Source organism: Pogoniulus pusillus, chromosome 22 (assembly GCF_015220805.1).
Source record: "Pogoniulus pusillus isolate bPogPus1 chromosome 22, bPogPus1.pri, whole genome shotgun sequence".
Classification (NCBI taxonomy): Eukaryota; Metazoa; Chordata; class Aves; order Piciformes; family Lybiidae; genus Pogoniulus; species Pogoniulus pusillus.
This window is the reverse complement of record NC_087285.1, coordinates 5,531,624-5,558,049: the sequence shown is the minus strand read 5'-3', so window position 1 is coordinate 5,558,049 and position 26,426 is coordinate 5,531,624. Positions and strand designations below refer to the sequence as shown.

Below are 26,426 nucleotides of genomic sequence, written 5' to 3'. Positions count from 1 at the left end.
TACTACAAAGTTTTTTGTTGTGAATTGGAAATAACATATGTAGTGGTGAAATTTGGTCTGTAAGGCTGTGTATCTCTGAAAGTCTGCTCTCCAATTTTAAGAGCTTAATTTGAAACCTATTGGAATCAATTGGGAGGTTTCCTCTTTTCACTTGTACTTCATTTCATACCATGTTTCCAGTAATGGCTTGCTAGCTTTTCTCTGTGACATTACATTCTGCTGACTGTTCATGATTTAAAAGACTAAGAGGTTAAGTAGCTTCTATTCCACCATCTCTGGTTACCTGCAGGAGAACTCAAGGTCTACACTTGAGAGCAGAAAATGAAGGTTCTGTTTGTAAATTATAGCTCAAGGTCAATTTGAAGAGAGTTTTTGGAGGGACTGGAGCTGGTCCTTCTTTTTCATTCATACCTCAGTGGCATGGTTTGCATTTTACGTCTGACATAAGCATAATACTGGATTTGGTGAGATGTCCTGTTATGATCCTGTAAAGCAGGGCCTCAAAAAAAAAAGAGGAAATGAGGAAAAAGAGATTGGAGAGAGGTAAGGATCAGTCTCTTCTCACATGCAGCAAGAGACAGGACAAGAGGAAATGGCCTGAAGCTCTGCCAGGGCAGGTTCAGGTTGGATATCAGGAAAAATTTCTTCATCGAAAGGGTTCTCAGGAACAGAGAGGTAGTGGAGTCACTGTTCCTGCAGGTATTTAAAAGACCTGTGTGTGTGGTGCTGAGATGTGGTTTAGTGCTACTGTTTTAGCAGTAGTGGTGGGATTGTGAGCTCTAGGCGAGTGGTTGGTTGGACTTGATGCTCTCAAAAGGTCTCTTTCAAACTCAACAGTTCTATGATTTTAAATGAAATGTTGAGGAAAGCTTTTCTGTCACCTCCTCCTTCTGACAAATACCTTTTATCTATTCTGTACTAGGCTGTGTTTACAGTGTATGCAGGGATATTAAACAGCTGCCACATCTCAAGCCAGAGGTAGCTGCAGCAGTCCTGGAGTGCCTTAGTAGACTCCTGATGAATCCTCAGGGGTGAAGGGCTCTATTAAAAATGGAAGATCATTATCACTAATCTTCAAAGTGGACCAATGCATTTAACATGTATAATTATAAACTTTCAAACAAGATGATTTTGTCTGGTGGGAGCAGCTGGGAATTGTTTTCATTATCACATTTCGGGGAGTGAAAAATCTTCCTATTCTCTCGGAGGATTCTGTAGGATTAGCTGCTGCTGTTTGCCATTGCATATTCCTACAAGTGCTTGTTTAATTGTGCATGTCCCTAATTCTTTCTGCATCCTTTTTGGGGCGTGTGTGTGAGAGGGAGTTGTGTTGCCTTTCCCCTGTGATGTTCAGGGATGGTCCTCTTCAGATGGCTGGAAAATGACAGTTTTTTCCCATGATCAATATGAAAAATGGTCTGACAACGTGTGCAGGAGTTTACTGGTGCGGCAAAGTGCTTGCTTGTGCAGTCAGTCTGGAAATAACCACACGGACTCAGAAGCACCTGAGAAAGTGATTTGCATCACTGATATTTTCAGCATGAAATGGAAAAGTAAACATATACTGATACTTTCATCAAAGGATTGTCCAAATTCCCTTTTAAGCCTCTGATAGCAAGTCACGCTGTCCAGGCAGCAGCTCTGACCTCTCATTTTCTTGGGTAAGGTGTGAAAAAAAGATCTCTGTGGTCTTGGTGATTGGAACTTTTGCTTCATGAAGGGCTTCCTCAGTAGAAGTTTAAGATAAATTGTACAGGGAGAAGCTCTTTGAGAACATATTTTTTTTTTAACTGATAAGAACAGATCATCCTAGCTTGGATTTTCAGAGTATAAGGCTGTTTGCTATTGTGAGAGCAGCTGATCTTAAAATGGGCTATTAGTATAAAGCCCAGTAAAAACTAAGTCAAAGTATCTGAATTTTAAGCTTGTAAAGACCTAATTTCTTCGATAACCTCAATTCCTTCTCCTCCTGATACTTTTATAAAGAAGGTTCCTGGTTTTGGCAGTGCTGGGAGAAAAGCTGGTTGTGGTGGCCCGGGAATATTGTCACAGTTGCTTAAAGCACAGTTGTTCGAGAAGCAGCAAGGCAAATATACATAAGTAAAGACATGGAGAAAGGGAAAAGACATAGTTTGTGTTGCTTGCTTATAAATGAGAAGACCCTGGGAATCCTGTTGGACAAGAGGTTCATTCACCAGAGGCCACCAATGCACTTTCATGGCCAAGAAGGCAAATGGTCTTCTGGGGCACATTAAGAGGGGTGTAGACTAGCAGGTCGAGAGAGGTTTTCCTCCACTTCTACTCCACCCTAGTGAGGTCACATCTGAAGTATTGTGTCCAGTTTTGAGCTCCTCAGTTCAACTGACATACTGGAGGGAGTCAAACAGAGGGCTACAGAGATGCTGAGGGGCCTGGAACATCTCTGTGAGGAGGAAAGAATGATAGCCCTGGGGCTATTGAGCCTGGAGAAAGAGCAGTTTGAGGGGATCTGATCAATGCTGAGCAAGACCTAAAGCGTGGGCATCAAGACTATGGAGCCAGACTCTTGTCAGTGGTGCCCAGTGACAGGTCAAGGGGCAACAGGCACAAACTGGAACCCAGGAGGTTCTTTCTGAACAGAAGGAGAAACTTGTTTGATATGAGGGTGCTGGAGCCCTGGAACAGGCTGCTGAGGGAGGTTGTGGAAGCTCCTTCTCTGGAGAGATTCCAAACCCACCTGAACACTGTGCCTTTTACAAGTCCTCTCTTAACCCTTCAAAAAGATCAAGCTAGAGAGGATTTCTTAGGGTCTATTGTCATTATTTTTGGCTAGAAATAGTAGCACAAGTGAAAACAGTTACAGAAAAGAGAAAGTCACTCATAATTTGAGCAAATCTGACACCTCAGTTTTTTGTCCATGTTGGAAAGATTCATTAAAGTTTGCTGGTGTTACAGGGGCTTGACCAACCTATGACCTCAGCATCTCATACTTTAATGATCTTTTCACATACAAGAAATGAGAAAAACAGTCTTTTTGTACACTTGCAAAACTTAGTTATTTCACAAGGGTAAACTTAATTAATAGACTTCACTGACACTTGTAGTGGAATTGGTTGAAACATTCTCTTCCGCAAATGTTTAGCCACTAGTCATTAGTAACTCTTTTGCAGTTTGCTAGAGCAGCCCTGTGTCTGTTCAGCCTTGGAGAAGCATGGAGTTTCTTCTGTAGGAATTTCACCATAGCTCTGGTTACACATCTCCACTTTGACTTGGAAATACCCAAGTGGCAGAGAAAGAAGGGTTTAAGATGTGATTGCTGAGGCTTGTTGCCTACAGCCTGCCTCTGCAGCTCCACGTGGAGCTCATTCACTCCTCTAGAAACCCTTTCAAATAATTTCAAAGTTAGAAATTTCCAAGCACATATAATGTGTGAAGTGATTCAGTGATTTAATGCTCTTTAAAACAGAGGGACTCCTGTTATGCCTCTGTCTTCCCTTTCAAGCATTTCCATCAAGAGCATTTGAAATCAATGACTTAAAATCCTCAGTGCACCCAAATGTCTCCTGGAAAGAATGAGGATGTTGCTAGAAATTTAAATAATGACTTTGGAAACCAATAGCAACATGAAATGAATGTGTCTTGCAGTCTCTGCAGACCCCATGTGTGGCAGCAAAGGGAAAGCAGCCTTTAAAATTTGCCTGGCAAGACAATGCCCTTAGTGACATTGCAGAGTGGTCAGGCATGGTAATAAGTTACCCAGAGAGGTGATGGGATTGCTTTCCCTGGAGGTGTTTAAGAAATATGTGGATGTGACACTTTGGGACATGGTTTAATGGCCATGATGGTGTCAGGTCGATGGTCAAACTTGCTGATCTTAGAGGTCTCATCCAGGCAAAACAATTCTATGATTCTATCATAAAGGGAAGAGTGAGGGTTTTGGGTTTTCCCCTGAAAAGCACAGAACTGCTGATTAAAGCCAGGTTAAGTTGTGCATTTGTACAGTGTCTGAATTACAATTTTAAAACCTGGTGGCTAATGAAAAAGGATCAGAGGTAAAAGGGGGTATTAATTTTAGTTGGTCTGTAATATTGCAGCAGTTATGTTCGATCATTTGTAAGACAGAAAGCTGTAAAACACATCCAGGGATGAGGTTAGAGTAAAACTAAACAGAGTCATAAATAACCAGATCCAGCTATTTATTTACTGATCTCTAAATAAGGTGTGATTGGAGTAAATATGATGGGAGACATTTAATTAAACTGAATGAAGGAGTGTTGTAAACATCACAACACTGCCAATGAAAACAGAAAATTAATGTGTTGGCAGACTGCAGTTAGGACACTAAAATGCATCTCTAACTGTGTCCTTTTGATAAATGTTTCAGTAGCTCCGTGAATGCTTTCAGATTGATTCAAGGACATCCAAGTGCCATAACACCTCACTCAGCCTCTGTCAGGGCTGTTGTGCCTCTTATTTTCAGTGGAAACATTGCAAGTGAAGAATGTATTCCATAAGGAGAAGAGTGGCTAATGCCCACAGCTCTCTAAAATGAAAACAGAGTTTGCATCGGAAGGATTGATGAGTGTGGTGTCGCCCATGTCAAACTCCTTTGGTCTTGGTGGCAGTAAATCTTTTTCTGTGCATGGCTTCTTTTGTCCTTTTGAAATTTTCAAGAAAAACATCAAAATACATTTTCATAGAGCCATAGAATGATTTGGGATGGAAAGGACCTTCAAAGGCCACTTCTAGTCCAATCTCCCCTGCAGTGAACCGGGACATCTGCAACTAGAGGAGGTTGCTGAGAACTCCAAACAAACTCACCTGGAATGGTTCCAGGGATGGAGCATCTACCAGCTTTCTGGCTAACCTGTGACAAGGTCTCCTTCTCTCCAATCTGAATCTCTCTCTTTGTTTTAAATCATCACCCCTTGTCCTGTCACAGGAGGCCTTGCTAAAAAGTCTGTCCCCAGGTTTCTCATCAGCCTCTTTAAAGACTAACAGGCCACCAGGTCTCCCTGGAGCCTTCTCTTCTCCGGGCTGAACAACCACAACTGTCCCAGCCTGGCTTCATAGTGGAGGGTTTCCAGCTCTCCTGTCATTGCCATGGCCTCCTCTGGCCCCACTCTGACAGATTTGTGTCTGCCCTGTGCTGAGGAGTCCAGAGCTGGACCCAGCACTGCAGGTGGAATCTCTGCAAAGCAGAGGAGTAGAATCCCTTCTATCCCTTCATCCTCAGCTTGGGTCAATACTGAGCATTGCCTCGACCCAGGGGTAAGGCCTTACACTTGGCCTCATTCCCATGTTTGCTGATACAGTTCTGCTCAGTTCTCCTGTTTTATTTTGAAATTGCTGGATCCAGAAATGGAGGAGGATCTTCTCTGTGTCACAGGGAGGACATTTTCCTTAAGACATGTTCCTGCTGGTAAAACTCAGCCCAAAGTCTTGTGCTTTGCTGCAGTAGTTTGTTTCTTGTCTCCATCAGGCCAAACTGCTCAGTTGTCACCATTCTGATCCCCCCTCCCATTTTCTATTTTTTTTTTTTTTAATATATTTTGAGGACTATCTACTCAATCCTGCTGAGATTCCAGTTTCCCTGTTGGACAAGGTATTCTCCTATCACTTGCAGTGTCACCACTGGAGAGCTGCTTAGGGTACATTAATGCCTCCAACTCTGGAAAGCATCTGCCTCTCCCAGTGCAAACAAACCCATCATCTTTAAATGTCTTAGTTGCTTTCCAAACCAGACCAGTGCCTAATTCATGGGAAGCTCACCTGCAGCCTACAGAGCACCACGTTCATCAGAAATTCCCCCCACGTTTCTTATTGCATGCAAAATGGATCATAGGAGTTAGCTTTCATAGGAGAGGTGTTGGCATTAGGAACTTAACAGGTTGCTCAGCAAAGACTTTGTGGGTTTGGAGCACTTTCTTCATAAAATGAGATGGAGAGGAGTTGAGGTTAGAACACCAAGTTACACTGCACAGACAGGTGAAACCAGAGGCTGTTAAGAACCCAGTCTCTTGAAGTGTGCTTTCTGGTAGAAGTACATGAAAATGCTTCCCTGCAGGTCCCCATCTGTAGCTGTTAATGGGGCTTTGAATAACACAGTGCAGCTTTGCTGCAGTCTCATGGTTTTATCGGCCTTTTCCCATCATTTCCTTGTCTTCTATGGCAGCCAGACTTCGTGCTTTCTAGTCTTTCCTTTATTTTTTTCTTAGGATATGAAACATGCAGGATGCTGCCAGGCGGCTGTCCCTGCCAGGAAGATGGCAGGGTTGCACTGTGCCCATGCAGGTACTTTGAACTGTCCCACATGACTTTGCATGCTCCAGGGCACAGATCTTGTGCCCAGCAATTAATTTATTTTTCTGCTCTTCCTTCTTGCTGTTCCTCTGGGCTGAGGGAGATGCAGATCACACCCCTTAGGAAGCTGGGAAGTGGAACTGCTTGTTTATTCTTCTATGTGTATTTCATAGAATCATGGGATTGTTTTGTTGGGAAAAGACCTCTTGGATCATCAAGTCCAACCCTTCTCTAACTCTACGAAGCCTGATGCTAAACCATGTCTCTCAGCACCACATCTTTGTGACTTCTGAACATCTCTAAGGGTGGGGATTCAACCACCTCCCTGGAATGGTTCCGGTGTTTGAGAACCGTTTCAGTGGAAAAAATTCTTCTCACATCTAACCAAACTAAACCTCTCCCATTGCAACTTGAGGCCATTTCCTCTTCTCTGTCACTTGTTACTTGGGAGAAAAGACCAACACCCCAGCTGGCTCCAACCTCCTTTTCAGGCAGGTGTAGAGAGCAATAAGGTCTCCAATCAGCCTCCCTTTTTAATTAAATGAGTTGGGAGCAGAGCTTCTGCCCTTGCCCTTTTATCATTAGAGGTTTGCTTCTGTTCATTAAAGTTCCCTTTTTAGATGTAATTTGTCACTTCTACTCAAGTGAGAAGGGTGTCTGGAGGAATAGGGTGGCTGCATTATTTCTTGATGTTGCAGATTCACAAAGAAATGGGTAGTAATAGCATGTTGTGTGATGGGCTCCTCCCATTATAGAAGTCAATTCAGGTCCAGATCAAAACTCCACAGGTGAAAAGCTATCAGCAACTTTGGCTGGTTCTAGCCATCTGTGCTTGAAATGATGGGTTTCATGGAGCCAAAACATCCTCCTTTTCTTTCCCCATGTCTTCCATTTGGCTGAGAGCAGCCATGGATGTCACCTCACCAAGGGCAGATGCTAAATTCGGTACACACATACATTTGCAATGCTAGGTCATTTTAGAGTCATGTGCGTTGCTTAAATCCAGTCTGTGCAGCTTCACCTGATGATTCCTGTGGTGTCTTTTCAAATCTGGATGTCCATGTAATGACCCTTATGCTTCTGAACCACTAAAGAAACTCTTAAGATGACATTCAGACTTCATTAAAGGCTTCAGGAATGTTCAGAGCATGTTGTATGTATTTAGCTAGAGAGGAAGACTGTTGATGTTCCCTAGAAAAATCAAGCTGAATGTGGAAAAATGGATGACAGCCTCTTACCAATAAAACCTCTCATATTTGCAATGCTCTAAGGCTTCTCACTCTGGGCAAAAATGAGCAGGTAGGAGGTTGAGCATCACAAAAGGCAGAACTGGAATACCAAGTCCAAACTTAGTTATGTGGTGCATGTACGTGCTTGAAGGAAGGACCCAGCGCAGCTCTCCTTCCGCTCCAAAGGGACTATGCCTTGATTTGTATTTATTAAGTTATGATAGAATGGCTTAGTGGCTTCTTGAGCAACAAATACAACATTAATGTTGACAATTAACCCAGTTGCTCTACCATGCAAAAAGGTGCAATTTTCCTCTTCATGAAAAATTAAGATCTGCTTTGATCATTTGGAAAGCGTGAAGTAAACTAATGAAGCAACTTCAGTCCCTGAATTCCAATGTTCTTGTTAGGTAAATACCCAGCATTGCTCCTCACAGGCCCAGAGGACCTGACTGTCATCTCAAAAACAGAACCTCAGAGGAAATTGCAATTAAATTTGCAATGCTTTCAAAGAGCTGAGAGGGGATGGTGTCATGCTTGAAAATGTATCGTTTATTCTCTTTGGTGGTAGGTACAGCTTCCCCCCCTCTCCGGCAGAGCCAGCACCAGCTCTCCAAATAATTAGAGGAGCTGGCACACGGATGTTTTCTTGCTCATTAATAACGTCAAGAGTCTCAAGCACAGATCCAACGTCCTGACAGAGCAAACTGCAGTGTGTGCAGCAGGATGTCTGGATGCACACCTTACAAAATGCAGTGGCGATGGGACACTGTTGAAGGTGTGGGCACGCTGTATGGATTTGGCTGGTGGGAAGAAAAGCTCTCTGGACCATGCTTGTCTGGTGTGTTGTCAAGGGTTGGGGCTGGGCCAGCCACTAAATGAGTGACAGGCACACTTTAACAGCCTCTCTTCCTTCCCAAGGGAAAGAAAAAGGGAAGAAAGGAGAGAGACTGAGGGCATGGGGAAGAAACTAAAGCAGTGGGGGTGGAAATAAGACAAATCCAATGAAACGGAGACAAAGAGATACAAACCAATATCCAAGCCAATCCCTGATGGCAATGATGTCACCATTGTCACCACTGATGTTGGGGGCAGGCATGGGAATTAGCAGACAGGAACTGGATTAAGGAGTTGAATTCTGGAACTGGATTCAGGAATGCAGAGATCAAAATCAAAGGCAGAAGGGACAGAGTTCTCCTCAGATGCTGGGCGCTGAAGAGAAAGAGGAGAATTTGACTCTGCTGATCCCTCAGCTTTCTCCTGAAGATGCCATTTATGGGATGCAATCCCTTTTATGGTCAGTTGAGGATCACCTGTCCTGTCTGCCCTTCCCTGCAGGTGCCACGAGGTGGGGCACAAGCTGTGGCAGTGCCATTGGTCTGTCCAGGAGCAAGTCTGAGAGAACTTTCCTGTAACCCAGCCCTTGGCAGGAACTCTCACATCAGCTTCTCCCTGCTAGGAGCAGCCCCTGGCTGTGCAAAGCTGCCCTGAACTTCAGAAGGTGCCTCACTGAGAAGAGACTGAGCTGGGAAGTCACAATACTAACTGGAATCAGTTCTGGTCTAGCTCAAACCAGGATAGATGTCCCAGTGGTACTTGATATAGGTGATGACTTGGGAACTAAACCTACATTTTGTTTGCCATGTGAAATAGTGCCCTCGAAAGGGAAAGGTGTGTTTGTGATGCCAGAAGTCTGGTTGAGCTGTTGCTTGTGGTGCTGGCACAGAGCTGCAGCTTGGGCAGCCTGTGAGCAGCTTCAGCAGGTGCTTCTTGGTGAGAGATTAGGTTTTGCCAAAATGCCTGAAAACAAAGCCAATCCCTGTGTGGCTTAAATTCCTTCATGAGTACATCTGCTGCACCTTTCAGGCATGAAAAGGATGGGAAGTCACAGTAGTGCCAGCTGATTGTTCTGGAAAAGGTAATTCTGTGAGTTTTTGTTTCAACTGCTGAAGTGAAGCCAAATTTTGTCAGAAACGAGGACCATTTGTACCCATCAGCATTTGGGCGCCGTGTTTATTTGAAAGCCTTTCAGGAGGTCACTGTGAACCTTGCAATAGACTGATCTGCAAATCACTTCCTTTTGAGGTCTGAGAGCTGCATCAAAATAGTGAGAACTAGTAAGTGGACATGCCACCACAGCAGAAAGGCTTGTGAGCGGCTCCTGGCACATCTGTCCTCCTGCCTTGTGAAGAGCAGCAGGCTTGGATGAGTGGATGAAGCTGTGGTGGGAGGATCCACAGCACCTGGCTGTGATGGAAGTTGGACCCAAGGCACAGTGTGAGCGGGAGCCCCCAGGACCCAGTCTAGGATGGAAGAGGTGCCCATGTTGAAGGAAATAGTGCTGTCATTGAAGGTGGAGAGATGACTCTCATTGGCAGAAATGCAAGCCCAATATGACGAGATAGGGCAGAGGAACAGAGCAAGGACAGGGCAGTTCAGAAGAGGACAGTCCACCCAAGGATTAGTTATTTTATGCTTCAGTGTATGCACCAATGTGTCTCATTGAAGGAGGAAAGTATGAGTTACATTCAGAGTAAAGTGCCAAGATGTACTTTGAAAAGCATTCAAATGTTTTGATAAGTTCTAGAACACTTCAAGATATTTGAAGTGTTGGGATGTTTTTTTGTGTTGTGGCTTTTTTTTTTCTATCTTAACTTGATGTGGAGAGTCTCTGCAGCGTGAAAGGAAATTGTATCATGAAAAGGCAACTAAGCTTACATTGGCTCAACTGTCATTTTCATGCTAATAAGTTATTAGAGGCTGAGTTAGATTGAAGACAGGAAACCTTGAGGGTCTGTTTAAGGCATCATAAATATGAATACTGCTGCCTCTTGTCTTCATGCATCTCTTTTTTCCCCTTAATAAAAACAAAAAGCAGAACCATTATTTTTTCTTCTAAAGATCTTATTAAAAAGAACAAATATTATGTTAGGGGCTTTTGGATACTTTTTCCATCCTGAACATTTCCACACCAGTGATGTGGCAGTACCCTCTGTGGACACAGGTCTTGATGTTGCGCCAAGGTTGCTGACACGAATCTGATGGATGGCACCTGTACTACAGGAGGTCTGGCTGTGCCTTGAGCTCCAGGCAGCAGGGAAGGCTCTGCCTCAGCAATCATCCCCCAGAAACCCGGTGGGGAAGCTGTGCGTGCCTTTGGCAGAAGGCTTAATCTGACCATCTTGCTTTGCAGTGGCAGGACTCCACAGTGTCAGTTGTGACATATACTGTCCGCTGTCACTGGGTAGAGTGGAACTGGACAGCAGAAAAACATGTCTGTAGAGTCAGCTGAATCTTACAGAATTAACAGAAAATGAGGTGTGGGAAGCTGTGCTTTCAGCACAGTTTTATTGGGTTCACTTATGGTCCTGAGTGCTTTTCTCTGTCTGTAAAGAGCATATGAAATCTGGGTGCTGGAATGATTTGGGATGAGAAGGGAGAAGCAATCCAACTGTAGTGCTTCTGATGGTGATTTCTAACCTGCTCACTGTGCCAAGATTCCACTTGCTATTAAGCACTGCATTTTTATAAGATGTTTATGCATCAGGCTGGGACATAAGTCTGTTGTCTCAGAAAATCAGCGCTCCTTGCTGTGGCCTACGTCTTGCTCCTCTACCTTTTTTTCTGGCATGGTTCTGTACAGCAGTTTTGATGATGTGAAAGGAAAATACTAAGGATTTAGAAGGATTTGCTCACTTTGGCTGCTTATGGAAACTTCTCTGCATCAAGAGTACTGATCATTAACTCCTACATTGATAAAGCCAACAAGGGCAGTTAATAGTTCCATGGCATTTTGAAGGAGTATGCTGATAAATTTTCCAGAGATAAAATTAATATGAAATCCTTGAAGAAACAAGTGACAAAGAAGACAAGGTGGATGGTCATCATCAGCATTTGACATTTATGATCCTTCCGTCAGGTGTTCTTCTTGCTCCTGCTATATGACAGGGCACAAAGGCATTGGAAGTTGGGATTCTGCATCAAAGAAAGTTTCTCTTTTCTGTGATTTCTTTATTCCATACTGATTGCTCTCTGTCTTCTAGACTTCTGTATTTAGAGATGTTTTTTCATTCTTATGTAGAATCACAGTGGGGTTTTTTTAGGTTGGAGAAGATCATCCTTTAAGATCATCCAGTCCAGCCACTAACCCAGCACAGCCAAGTCTGCTGCTAAAGCATATTTCTCAACACCACATCTGCACAGCTGTGATATCCCTCCGGGGTTGGAGGCTCTACCATTGCCTTGAGAACCCTTTAGGGGTAGAAATTGTTCCTCATGTCCAACCTAAACCTCCCCTAGCACATCTTGAGACCGTTTCCTCTTGTCCTAGCACATGTTTCTTGGTAAGTGAGACTGACCCACCTGGCTCCAACCTCCTTCCAGGGAGTTGCAGAGAACAATAAAGTCTCCTCTCAGCCTCCTTTTCTCCAGGCCAAGCAACTTCAGTTCCCTCAGCTGCTCCTCACCAGCCTCATTCTCCAAGCCCTCTACCAGCTTTGTTGCCTTTCTCTGGACCTCTTCTAGTCCCTTGATGTCCTTCTTGGAGTGAGTGCCTCAAAACTGAACGAAGTATTTGAGGTGCGGTGATCTGTAAATAGATCAGGTAGATGAGTAGTTATTTCTGAGTCCATGTCTACACACTCAGCAGAGCTACATGCAAGTGAAACTTGCCAGAAGCAAAATCAATCACTTGAACTCTGAATATTTCAAAGCAGTTCAGTGCTGCGTGTGAGCAAAGATTAAAGATGCTGTAATGCACTCGAGTTATTTTTCCAGCTAGAAAACCGCACCTGGTGGAAAAATAGCTTTGCTCAAATGTGCAGAAGTGAAAAAAAATGCTACCCAAAAATAAATTAATTACTGAAATGGCTGGTCTCAGCCCTCTAATAATATAGCTCAGATGTGGAGCTTTGATAGTCTCTAAACTGTTGTAACGTGGCTGGGCTGCAAAGCTTTGATGAAGGAAATGATTAAAGCCTAACCCATCTGAAACACGTTCCCAGTTGGTGGATTTAGCTGGGCTTTGGCACAGCCTGGATGGTGCTAATGCCAGTGTCGCTGCCAGCATGACCAGGCACTGCAGGGGCTCTGTAGCCTGCCAGTGCAGTTCCGAGCCAGATCATAACACCTCCCTGCTGTGGCATGAGTGAACCTGCTGCTGCAGCGTTCAGCTCCTACTGGGGTTCTTGTTCGGCCAGCAGATTGAGAGAGGTGATTCTACCACTGCTCTGATGAGATCTCACTTGGAATACTGGCTCCAGCTCTGAGACCCCCAACAAAAGAGGGACAGAGACCTGCTGGAGCAGGTCCAGCAGGGACCATAAAAATAATCAGAGAACTAGAGCACCTCTGCTATGGGGACAGGGTGAAGGAATTGTGCCTGTTCAGCCTGGAGAAGAGAAGGCTTCAGGGAAACCTTATAGCTGTAAATCAATACCTAAAGGGAACCTCCAGGAAGGCTGAGGAGGAACTGTTTAGAAGGGCCTGTGGTGATAGATAGAGGAGCAGTGGTTAGGAACTGGAGCAGAGTAGATTTAGTCTGGACAACAGGAGGGCATTCTTTGCAATGAGGGTGATGACATACTGGAACAGGTTGCCTAGGAATGAGGTTGAGGTCTTGTCTCTGGATACCTTTAAGACCAGACTTGATGTGGCCCTGAGCAGCCTGATCTAGTTGGACTGCAAGGAAGATGGACAAGATGACCTTTGAGGGGCCCTTCTGACTCAGTGCGATCTGCAAAAAGGCCCTGGGAGCATCAATTTGAGCCTGTCTCTTTGGGTTGGGGCTCTGTGTTACGGCCAGAGGGATTCCCCTTAGCTCACAGCCAGACTGGTGCTGTACATATGGGACCACTCCTGTGAGAATCTCAAGGACTTTTTATTGATTATCAGTGTCTAAAAGGCACTTTGGCTAGTTTATTAAAGGATTTCTTTAAACATTATTGGTCCTTAAGGGTTATTAAATGTCAGCATCTTTAAGATCCATAATGTGCAGGAAAGCTCATTAAGCTCATTGTGGATCTCAAGGATCTTGTAGAGCCATGAACTCTCCTGTCCTTAGGTAGATGTATTTTTGTTGTCCTTACAGATGCATCCCTTTCTCTCTCCAAAGCCTGTTGCAGTATAACCCAGTTAATGTTTCAGGAGAGCTGTCAGGGAGAATACATTACTGGGGGTTTATGTTTTGATTTAAATACGACAGACAATCTTGGTCTGTAAATCTCCCCCATCTTTTTATTGTCTCCTGTAATGTTAAGTGCTCTTTGTGAACAGCCTTTTCAGCATTTGCTGTAAGTTCTTAGCTGTGCAAACTTCTAGTAGTAATATAAATTTAAATATCCTCTTGAAAAAAAAAAAAGAATATATTAATTTTAGTCCTTATATCCTACCATAGTCCTTCCAAGGTTTTATTGGAGAAGACATAAACTAATTTTACTGACTTTCCTGACTTTCAGTGGGATATGGTTTGCTAACCAAATGTTTTGGAGCCTTTCCATACTCAGTCCTTTTTGCACGCAGCTGTATGTATTTTCTCCTTTACTATATCCATTTTGCATTCAGAGATAGGGAATTAAATCTTTCTACTGACCTGGCTTCTGTGGTTCCTGTCTCTTAAGTACTTGACTGTGACACTTCTCCTTGTCCTTTTGGCTTGAAGGATTCCTGGGGAGCCCAGCAGTGACCAGCACATATGGCTGTGTAGAATCATGAATTAGAAGCAGTTTGAAATGCAGCTGAATGCATAAGGAAAAGATGGGCACAAATCTCTGTGTGTTTGCTGTATGTTTCTGAAGGTTACTTGTAAGTGCAGCTGTTTTTTTCTGAAATGAGTTAACCTTGAGAAGTAGGCCAGTGTGACCCTCAAGAGGTTCAACAAGGCCAAGAGCAAGGTCACTTGGGTTGGAGCAATGCCCAGCATCAATCCGTTCTGGGGGGATGATGTGATTGAGAGCAGCCCTAAGTAGGAGGACTTGAGGGTACTGATGGGTGAGAGCTGGACGTGAGCTGCCACTGTGCACTCCCAGCCCAGAGCCAGCTGTGTCACAGAATCACAGGATACATCCAGTTGGAAGAGACCTCAAAGATCATTCAGGCCAACCCTGGACCCAACATTGAAGGGACAACACTAAACCATGTTCCGTAGCGCCAGGTGCACATGCTGCTTAAACATCTTCAGGGATGGTGACTCCACTGCCCTGGGCTGATCTCTGGTGGCAGAGAGTGGATTCTGCCCCTCTTCTGTGCTTTGCTGAGACCCCACCTGCAGTGGTGGAGCCAGCTCTGGAGTCCTCAGCACAGCAGAGACATGGACCTATTGTAGCAGAGCTGGAGGAGGCCACAGAAATGCTGGCAGGGCTGGAAGCCTGCTGCTGTGAGGCCAGGCTGAGAGAGTTGGGATTGTTCAGCCTGGAGAAGAGATGGCTCCAAGGAGACCTTCTGGTAGCTTTTCAGTGCTTGAAGCAGCCAAGAAGAAAGATGGCAGCAAACTTTTTAGCAGGGCCTGTTGTGACAGGGCAAGGGGTGATGGCTGAAACTAAAAGAGGGAGTTTTAGACTGGATACAAGGAAGAATTCTTTTGAGCTGGGGATGGTGAGACCCTGTCACAGGTTGCCCAGAGAGATGGTAGATGTCCCTGAAACCATTCTGGGAGAGGTGGTTTGTGGCTTTGAACAACCTGCAGTAGTTGCAGGTGTCCCTGCTGACTGCAGAGGGGGTTGGATTAAATAAGCTTTAAAGGCCCTTTCCAACCTGAAGCATTTGATGATTCTTTGAACCCAAACCTGAAAATGTTGCAAACAATTCTCACCTGTTTAACCACAGCTGATTGAAGAGTGGCAAATAAACACCAGAAGTTCTCAGTTTGTTGTTGGTGGTGGGAAGGTGGCTGCTGCCCTTAGACGAATGAGGGCTTTATCTAACAGTACAGTGTTGAGTTCTGGCTCAGTGTTGTTGCTCAGAAACTTCTTGATTCAGTGCAGAAAGCAGGGCCAATCAGATGAGCCTTAACCCATAGAGAAAGCAGTTCTCCATTCATCTGTTTTGCTGTAGGGAAATCACTGTTCTCATCAGGGAAGTTCTTCCAGTTTTTGCTTCTAGGGGCAGGAGCCCTGCTCAAATCATAGAGAAGGTTCAGCACAAAAGAACATCCTCAGCAATTAATAATTCTCCTTGTCCCTCTTTATCTCTTTTCCATTCAGAAGATGCTGCAGTTCTGGCAAAAGCTGATGCCTCATCTGACGCTGATGGTGTCTGACACAGCATTAATGTGTAGTCAGACATGAAAAACAATGCAAGTAGCATTGATTTGTTGTTTTCCAGGTTGGTTAAGTTTCTTCCTGTTGAGGAAAGGGATGTAAATGTAGCTTGGCAGGCTGGAGGGAATAAGTGCAACTAGGAGTTCTTGTTCCCACTGCTATTAACAGCACAGCTCTCACTGCTCTTAGGGTGGGACCCTAATGATGCTTCCAGGAAAAAAAAAAAAAAAAAAAAAAGGAAAAATAAAAGGATTTTTAGTTTCTGTTTCATTGTGTTAGATGTTACAAACAACATCTGCCGTCCACATGCATGCTTTCACCCCCACTTCATTGAATTCAGCAGTACTGAACGTGAGGCAAAATGCAGCTGAAGATGAGCAAAGGTATAAATGCAGTCCTGTGGAAGTGGTCACAATTGCTTCTTGTGGCATTTTCTCTGGGTGACGTGGATGATTCTCCTGCACTTCTTGTCACAGTCTGAAATCTTAGAGAATGGTTTAGGTTGGAAGAGACCTCAAGGATCATCTAGTTCCAACCCCCTGCCATAAACAGGGACACCTCTCACTAGAACAGGTCACACAAGGCCTCATCCAAACCAGCCTTGGACACCTCCAGGGAGGAAGCAGCCACAACCTCCCTGGTCTGCCTGTGCCAGTGTCTCGCCACCCTTGCTGTAAAGAGCCCTTTTCTAACATCTAGTTTAAATCTGCCCTCTGCCATTTTAACTCCTCATCCCATCATTACAAGACCTTGTCAATAGTCCCTCCCCAGCCTTCCTGTAGTCCCCCTTCAGATACTAGAAGGCCACTACAAGGTCTTCTCAAAGCACTCTTCTCCAGGTGGAAGAGCCCCAGCTCTCATAGCCTGTCCTCACAGGAGAGGTGCTCCAGTCCTCTAATCATCTTCTTGCCCACACATGCGCCTAAACATCTGAAGTGTCAATGTTTTTGCTTCATTTAAAGTGAGAAATCCATTTCTGCCCTGTAACATGACTGCACTTTCACTTCTTGCAACAAAAACCAGTTATATGAACATGATGGAGCTCAGGTGGGGATGAGAGCTAATGCAGTACATCTGGTGGTGCTAATTGGAGGAGGGTGGGGTGCACCTTCAGTCCTGATTAAATTCAGGCTCTCTCCCATTGCTTTCTTGCTGTTACTTGGTGTAGTCATACAGGACTGGTATGGAAGGAGACTGAGAATAACAAGCAAGAAGCAAAATGCTAGGCAGACATGGATGTCCCAGGTGAGTAAGCTCTGGAGTGTGGTTTGATGTTTGGCATGATTCAACATTGGGGTTGCTTCCCACTATTGAGGACTCTGTCTGTTCTTGGGAGAGAGGAGGTTGTCCAACTGAGACATGAGCACTGTGAGATAGCTCTGCTGGGCTTTCTAGGCTTGGAGGAGTATTGGGTGAGTTGGCTAATGTTTGCAAGGCAGAGATGTCCTTTCTGTGCTGTCTGCTGTCTCCATTTTGCATCTGAAGGACCTCATTGGGGGTGTGATCCAAGTGGTCTGTTCTGAGGGCTGCTGCTCCCCCAGAGTGTGTGACAGGGTAGACTTGAGTGTATGCTCATGTTGAGACCCAGGAGGCAAACTGAATGTGAGGCTCTTTATGGCAGCAGAGGAAAACAGAAGTGGGATGCATGTGCTGGAAGACATAGTTCTTCCCCCTCCTAAAGTGGAAGAACAAAATAAGCCTCAGGCAGGTTCATGCTGGGTGTTGGATGCTTCCAGCTGCTGTAGGAGCAGCTGTGTGCACTGGGCCGTGCTTCTCTGCTCTCCTCGGGAAAGTGAGGCACGTGCATGAAAGGGGCACATCTAAGTGTGATCAAAGTACTATAAGGAGTAGCTCTCGCTTGTGATGAGGGACTTCTTTCACTGCAGGTCAGCAGGGAAGTGCTTCTGTGGCAGGGGTGCTTTGTTCTCTGCTGGATATGTCTTTGGATAACCCTTTACTACCCAGAGTCCTCCAAGAACATGCAGAGATCATTGCAACAGCATCAACCCTGTACTGGAGGAGCCCTTCTGATCCTGTTGCTTACACTGACCCTGATACATAACTTCTTTAATGATTAGTTTTGCTTAGGTCAATTGTTTCTTTGAGGCACCCATTGCTCTACTTGTCCACATGGCTGTGAGGTGATTTGGGAAGAAATCAAAGTTAAGGAATATTTTAAAGCCTTCATGCAGAGATGCCCTTTGGTGCAGAAATGAAGCTGCAGAAGTCCTGCATTTGGCTGTTGAGGTTGGAGTGTGAGATTTTTGGCGGATTTTTCCCCTCTGTTTTCATTCCTCAGCTGTGGGCTATCTAGCTCAGAAAAAGAGATTTTAGCAAGTCACTCATCTTATTAAGTTGCTCAAAATGTTCACTGCTTCCAGATGTGCCACTAATTTCCACACTCTGTCAGCGTAAGGTGGCAGCGAAGATGCCATATATTGTGTTTTGTTAGTCAGAAGATAACCTAGTCCAGAGCTTTCAATGAACTTCATGGGTGTGTGGAATTTCAGGTGTTCAGAGAAGGACTAGAAATACCAAATTTAAATTCTTCTCCAGCTACTGGAAGAAAGAAGATAAATCGTAAATAAACCTAAATTATGTTCTGCCTTCCCCTCTCCCCCCCCCCCCCCCCCCCCGCCCTGCCATGTGGCAGAAAAATGCATGTTGTAAATCCCCCGTGAAGCGCTTTGCACTGGCAGCTCATGTGGCTGCGTTAAAAGGGATGCTCATGGCCATATTTCAACCCTCCACCTTTTATTTTCCACACAGAAGTGTGCTCCTGGGTGCAACTTGGGGAGAGCGCCAGCAGTTTGTCTAGACTCTGTGCTCTGCAAGCTCAGATAAGAATATTAGATCATGACCTAGAGGAACGAAGCAGGGGAAAAAAAAGTCCCCACAACACCAGGGCCCTGGTTCCCTTAGATAATATGGGGAACTGTGAAGGACACCTGGAGCTGGAGACCCAGCTCCCTGGAAGCACTGAAATTAAAATTCACCTCAGCTGGTGCTGCTGGGAGTGAAAATAAAAGAAGGATTGAGAGCTTTTGGGTTATTTTGATTGGATGATAGAATTGTTTTGGTTGGAACAGACCTTTGATATCATCAAGTCACATTAAGACTACCGTGTCCTGAAATGCCACGTCTGCATGTTTCTTGACCTCTAGGGGTGGTGACTCCACCACCTCTCTGCCAACTGGTTTATGGTGCTTCAGCTTTTGGCTTAGTTTTCATAGAAATCATATAGAAAAGACTTGTAAGATCATCAACTCCGACCGTTAACCCACCACCATGCTCACTAAACCGTGTCCCAAAGTGCCATGACTGCATGTTCTTTGAACTTCTCCAGGGATAGTGACTCCACCACCTCCCTGGGCAGCCTGTTCCAATGCCTGATTGCTCTCAGTAAAGAAAGTATTCCTAATGTTCAATCTAGACCTCTCCTCTGAAAGTCAGCAGCTAGACCTCCCCTCTGAAAGTCAGCAGCTAGGTCAGTCTTTCCATTTCCCAGCATACCTGCTCTACTTTGCTGCTTATGCTTGTTAGCTGAATCAGAGGAGGCAAAACACCTTTTTTTGTTGCTGCCTGCTCACCAAGTTTGGTGTGTCAAGAATAAATCGGGAATTGTCTCATCATCTTTGTACAGTGGAGCTTCTGAATCCATACATGAGACACTGAAAAGGGACATTCTAACCAGAGATTCAAGCTCTATGCTGATACTGACTTTGTTTAACATAGCTTAGCTCTACTTGGCAGTTGAGTACAGCACAAGGGAAGGTAAAAATGTGCTCTGCAAATCTGGTATTAGAGCATTAACTTCAGAAACGTGGTGTTTAGGCTGATACTGGCATGGTGACATCCTGATAATTGGTGGGAGCTGTGAAGGTAAGAGGATAATAATGTTTTTTATTAACTCTTTGGTTAAGATATCTCTGTCTTTGAATTCTCATGTGATTTCTGCAGAATTCCTCTGCTTACAAGAATTTGGCTGTAGAGCAGGAACTGTTGCCAGGCTGTAGGCTTGGCTTGGGATTTTTAGGTTAGGCATTCACCAGATATAGTTCTGCATTTGTGGGTGATATCGGTTATATTCTGCCTCTTTAGAGTCATCCTGTGACTAATTGCAGAGGGACTGATGAGGCAGAGAATGAATCAGATGGAAAAGCTAATTTAGAAGTGGGACTTTTGGCAGTGAGTTCTCAGTGCCTGGGCATATTCTTGGGTTCATCAGATCCTTAATTTCTGGAAAGCTGAGTTTTTCCACTGAGAATCTGCTTGAGGGTAGGAAGGCTTTACAGGGGACCTCGACAGGCTGGATCTATGGGTTAAGGCCAGTTGCATGAGACTCAACAAGGCCAAGTGGTGTGTCCTATGCTTGGGTCACAACAATCCCACCTTTCCCACCAGGCTTGGCAAGAGTGGCTGGAAAGCTGCCTGGTGGGAAAGGATTTGGAGGTGTTGATTGACAGTAGTCTGAATTTGGGCCAGCATGGGCCCAGATGGCCAAGAAAGCCGATAGCATCCTGTCCTGGGTCAGCAGTAGTGCAGACCATCACCTTTCTATTTCATCTGGCCACCTGTACTCAGCACTCTTGAAGCCACACCTCAAATACTGGGCTCAGTTTTGGGCTACTCACTCTGAGGAGAGCACTGAGGTTCTGGAGCAGGTTCAAAGAAGTGCAAGGAAGCTGGTGAAGGGTCTGGAGAATAGGTCTGGTGAGGAGCAGCTGAGGGACCTGAGCTTGTTCAGCCTGGAGTAAAGGAGGCTGAGGAGAGACCTCATTGCTCTATACAAGTCCCTGAGAGGAGGTCGAAGTGAAGTGGGGGGGTCAGTCTTTTCTCCCAAATATCAAGTGACATAACAAGAGGAAACTGTCTCAGGTTGTGCTGGGGGAGGTTTAGATTGGACATAAGAAACAGTTTCTTCCCTGAAAGGGTTTGTCAAGCCTTGGGGAGCAGGCTCCCCAAGAGAAGTGGTAAAGTCTCCATCCTTGGAGGGATTTAAAGGCTGTGTAGATATGGTGCTCAGGGACATGTTTTAGCAGCAGACTTGGTAGTGTTAGATTAATGTTTGGACTCTATCTCTAAGGTCTTTTCCAGCCTAAATGATGTCATGATTCTATAATATGTTGTGGATGAACCTGAGAATGATGGGAGGAAGCAGTCCCCATTTCAATAAGGAATATTGACTAGAAACTGGCTTAGATGGAACAATCAATTAATACTCCTCAGCATGTGCACACATTGAATTAATTTGATAATCCCTTGTGCAAAGTTGGTGGGAAGAAGAATAATTTTTGTTATTTTACAATGGGAAGAAAGTCTATCCTCTAAAGGTAAATGTCACCAGATCGATCAAAATGCAAATTCACAACAGCGGCTCCAGAACTTTGTGCTGTTGCTGGAAGACCAGTTGTATTTTCAGAGAGATGCCAATGCTTTTGTTTCCTTCCTTTCTTCATGTTTCACAATCAGCTGCTTCACAAAATCATAGAATCACAGAATGGTTTGGGTTGGAAGAGACCTTAAAGATCATCCAGTGTCAAATCATCTGCCATGGGCAGGGACACTTCTCAATGGACCAGGTTGCTCAAAATCTCATCGAACATGGCCTTGAACACCTCCAGGGTAGGGACATCCATGACTTCCTTGGGCAACCTGTTCCAGTGTCTCACCACCCTCACTGTTAAGAATTTCTTCCAGTGTAGAATCATAGAATCAACCAGGTTGGAAGAGACCTCCAAGATCATCTAGGCCAACCTAGCACCCAGCCCTATTCAGTCAACTAGACCATGGCACTAAGTGCCTCATCCAGTCTCCTCTTGAACACCTCCAGGGACGACGACTCCACCACCTTCCTGGGCAGCCCATTCCAATGTCAGTCACTCTCTGGCAAGAACTTCCTCCTAACATGCAGCCTATACTTCCCCCAGCACAACTTGATACTGTGTCCCCTTGTTCTGTTGGTGGTTGCCTGGGAGAAGAGACCAACCCCACCTGGCTACAGCCTCCCTTCAGGTAGTTGTAGACGCAATGAGGTCACCCCTGAGCCTCCTCTTCTGCCCTTTTCCTTGCACTACAAGCCATTGTAAAAAAGTCCCAGCCATCACAGAATGGCTTGAGCTTAAAAATAGTTTAGTTCAACCCCCCCTGCTATAGGCAGGGATGCCTCCACTAGACTAGGTTGCTCAAAGCCACATCCAACCTGGTCTTAAACACTACCAGGGCTGTGGCCTCCACAATCTCTGGGCAACCTGTTCCAGTGTCTCACCACCCTTGTAGCAAAGAACTTCTTCAAGGTACATTTTTCGTTGGTTCCTTTTTTTTTTGTCGTGCTATTAATACTGAGTGGTTTGTGCTTGGCTGGTTATTCTTGGTGTAAGCATGCTGCTGGTGGGACAAGGCTGCGGCTGCGTAGCTAAGGAAGGGTTTACTCCACGTCGTAATGGAGCTAATGGCGTTACGCTCAGGACAGCTGCGGCTACATCTGGTGTTAAACTACTGTTATTTAAACTTTATGGTGCGAGAGCCTGCCAACTCTCTCCCACTTGCAGCATATAAATTATGTCAATTGCTCATGCACTTTTTCTAACCCTGATTTCTCTTGAATTATGGATGATAGACAGGGCCAGAATTTGCTTTTAGTGTTCCCTTGTGAGCGTGTGTGTGCCGAGTGCACTGAGCAGTCATAATCTCACTGTGCGCAGTCAGGGGATGCAAAGTAGAATCTGGGCTGCGACCCTGTAGCTTGCATCCTAACCATCGAGGGAGTTCCAACATCTGAAGCTTAGCACTGTTTTGGGGCAGGGTGGGTGCTTTGATGCCAGGTTTGTGCAATAAAAAAACTTCACAACTCACCGAGGCTGGGAGGGTTTGTGGCTGTGAACTCCCTGTCCCGGGTGGGCCTTTGAAAGGCAATGTGATGTCCCTTTTCAAGAGAGCTCTCCGCTGTGGAGATTAGAGCCTATCTTTCAGGCTTTATTGTGAGGAGGAATAATAGCTCCTGGTTTTAATGAAAATAGTATGATTGGCTTGCTTTGATGTTCTGCAGCCTGCCTGTGTGGCAGCGGAGCATGTTCATCAAGCCACACACTTAGCTGACTGAATACTCTCGTGTGGGCAGGAAGCAGGTTTGACTGGTGCAAATTAAAGTCTAATGCTCCAGAGCTACTGGACCCCTGCTGAAGCTGCTGGTGTGGCTGTGATTTTTGATTCCTTGTGCTGCTCCACAGAAAGGGAAACCTTCTGAAAGACACTAATGCTGTGTGTGGCTGTCATAGTGCTTTTGCAGAAACCAGTGAAGGTACTGCCTCTTTGAAGATAATTTCTGCAGCATTTGCTTAATAGTGTGTGGTTTAAAATGTGCTGTAGCATCAGGTGTTTGTAAACTATACAAACCAGCCCTATCAGTCTGTCTGTGCTCATCTTGTTGCATTTGGATTCTGCATCAAATGTAAGACTTTTTTTTTTTTCCATGCTTAAATATGAAGCAACCTTCACTCTCTAGCATATTGATTTTACAAGTGCTAGCTCTTTAATCAAACAGCCCTGAAGTTTTGTACTTCATTAAATGATCTTTAAGAGTGAAGTGCAAACTGTGCTGGTGAGGCCTGTCCTTGCTGATAGTACTTCAAATGCCCAGCACGGGAAGATTTCAGGTAGAAGCTGTGCTTGGAGTGGAGACAGCAGAATTTAGAGCTGTGAAAGCATACCGTCATAGAGTCACAGAATGTTAGGGGTTGGAAGGCACCTTCAGAGATGGTTGACTCCAACCCCTCAACAGGTTACACAGGAATGCATCCAGATGGGTCTTGAAAGGCTCCAGAGAAGGAGAGTCCACAATAACTCTGGGCAGCCTGTTCTAGTGCTCTGTCACTCTCACAGTAAAGAAGTTTCTTCTCACGTGGAGGGGAAACCTTCTGTGTTCCAGCTTAAACGCGTTGTTTCTTGTCCTATCACTGAGCACCACCAAAAAGAGACTGATGATACCTTCATCTTGACACCCACTTCTCAGATATTTATAGACATAAATAAGATTCCCCCCCTCCAGCCTTTTCAAGACTAAACAGCCCCAATTCTCTCAGCTTTTCTTCATAGAAGAGATGTGCTAGTGCCCCACCATCCTTGTAGCTCTCCTTTGGGCTGTCTTCAGTAGACCCTGTCTTTCTTGAAATGCGTAGTTCCAAGCTGGAGATACAGTATTTCTGGTGTAGTCTGATCAGGGCAGAGTAGAGTGGCAAGAGGACCTCCCTAGACCTGATAGACACACTTGTCTTGATGCACCTGGGGATGCTTTTGGCCACAAGGACAAATTGTTGTCCCATGGATAACTTGCTGTCCAGGACTCCAGGGTCTTTTATCTTAGAGCTGCTTTCTAGCAGGATAACCCATAATCTCCCTTAATCAGAGATAACCCTGAATCATTAATGTTGGAAAAGACTCCTGACACAATCAAGTCCAACCTTCTACCCAGCATCTCCATGATCATTAGATTGTGTCTGAAGGTGCCACATCTACTTGTATTTTGAACACCTCCAGGGATGGTGACTGTACTGCCTTCCTGGGCAGCCTGTTCCAATGCCTGACCACTCTTTCAGGAAAGAATTGACTAAGTGGAAGAAATGAGTATGCTCAGGTGTTGTGGCATGGGGTAAAAACAGGGCATTTGGTTGAAGAAGCCTTTCACGGCCATGAAGTTGTATGGACATGATCTTAGTTTGAATTAGAAGCGATGAGGATGGGTTGAGATATCTTTCCAAAGGGACAAATGGTTTCTCCTGCATGTCCTGTTGTAGGAGGTGCTGACATAGCAGCTGGCACATCAGGACTGGCACACAGAAGCCAGCAGGAACCCAGACTGGGTGCTGCTGCCTGCTCTGCCATGGCTGTGTGCCTGGTTGTCAGCTGCACTTCAGCTGCTGGTGTTGATAATACTGAGGGTAAACTGTTTGCACACTTAATTACAAGGGCTTATTAATGCTCAACATTGTATAACAAACACACTTGCAAATAATTACTTCAGAATCACTGAATCATGGAAATGTTTGGGTGGGAAGGGACCTTTAAGTTCATCTAGTTCCAACCCACTTGACATGGGTAGGGACACCTCCTACTAGGTCAGGTTGCTGAAGGTTTCACCTAGCCTGTCTTTGAACATTTCTGGGGTTGGTGCCTAATAACAGGTTTGAGGAGCAGTTGGAAAGACCTGGGGATGTTGATTGATAGTCAGCTGAGTATGTGCCAGCCTGTGCCCGGGTGGCTGAGGCCACCATTATTCTGGTCTGTATCAGCAGTAGTGTGGCCAGCAAGATGAGAGTAGTGATTGTCCCTCTGTACCCAGCACTCTTGAGGCCACACCTCAAATACTGGATTGAGTTTTCAGGTGCCCGATCCAAGGAAGACATTGAGGGGCTGGAATGAGTCCAGAGAAAGGAAAGAAAAATAGTGAAGGGTCTGAAGAACAGGTCTAGGTGACAAGCAGCTGAGGAGACTGGCTTTGTTTAGCCTTGAGGAGTGTCCTGAAAGGAGGCTGGGGTGAGGTGGGGGTTGGTCTCCTCTACCAAGTAACAAGCAACAGAGGAAATGGCCTCAAATTGCACTAGAGGAGGTTTATGTTGGACATTAAAAGATACTTCCTCCATGAAAAGTTTCTCAATCTGTGGACCAGGGTCCCCAGAGAGGTGGTTAAATCCTTGTCCTTGGAGTTGTTTAAAAGATGCAGAGATGTGCTGAGGGACATGGTTAAACACCAGACTTGGGAGAGTCAGGATGGTCAGACCAGATGATCTTAGGAGTCTTTTTCAACCAAAATGAAATAATAACATTCCCTTTGGAAAGGCCTAGAACATTGCCTTAGCAGAGTTATGATGATTTGAATTGTGCCTTCAATGCTTTGTTTTCTGTTTTCTTTATTTTGCTGGTTTGGTTATTTTTGACAGTCATCTCCAGCCAGTCACCAGTAAGATAAATTAGCTAAAAAAACTCTGGAAGCACTTCCAAATTTTAGCTGTGCCTGTTCACAGCCTGCAACCTGTCACTTAGACACAGACGTGTAAAATTCCATGTTTTGAGTGGCTTTTAATGGGTGCAGTTCATTACAAGAGTACAGATTGGTGCCAGCTCTTCACCACAAAGAGCTGCTTAGTCCCCAAGACACTTTGCGAGCACAGACCTCTCTGAAGGCAACCACATAATCCATGGGTGAGCAAATCTGATGATAATGTTCTGTGCTTTGTTGTGTACTATGATCTAATTGAGATTTAATGCATTCTGCCTTGTCCCTGCCATGGACTCCCTTTGGACCATGCACTACAAAGCTCGGTGTTAGCAGCTTGCTTTGCTGTATCCCACTTTATGTCTTCAAATACATTCAGGCATTTATTTAGCTGGAGTGCATGAAGTAGTTGTGCTGGGGACAGTGCACAAGAATAAAGAAAATCCTTGCTTTTCCTTCCAAAATGCAGTCTTGGCTTTAGGCAAAAGTGTTGACTTATGATTCTTTCATTTGAGGTTGCACCTCAAATAGAATCATAGAATTGTTTTGGTCGGATCTAAGATCGAGTCCAACTGTCAGTGCAACACTGTCATGGCCATTAAACCATATCCCAAAGTGCCATGTCCACACATTCCCTGAACACCTCCAGGAATGGTGACTCTTTCACCT

At 44.9% G+C, this 26,426-nt stretch overlaps 1 protein-coding gene across 10 annotated transcripts in view; it reads left to right on the top strand.

Annotated features, from left to right (window-relative positions):
• LOC135185125 (follistatin-related protein 4-like) overlaps positions 1–26,426 on the top strand; it is a 291,550-nt gene that overhangs the window by 46,228 nt on the left and 218,896 nt on the right. Inside the window, exon 1 of one of the 10 annotated variants that reach the window (XM_064161552.1) lies at positions 16,924–17,011. The exons of the other annotated variants lie outside the window; for them this stretch is intronic. Coding sequence (XP_064017622.1) covers positions 16,999–17,011 — 13 coding nt within the window. The 5' untranslated portion in view covers positions 16,924–16,998. Of the gene's footprint in view, positions 1–16,923; positions 17,012–26,426 lie in introns of those variants that run through there. 10 annotated transcript variants of the gene reach the window in all.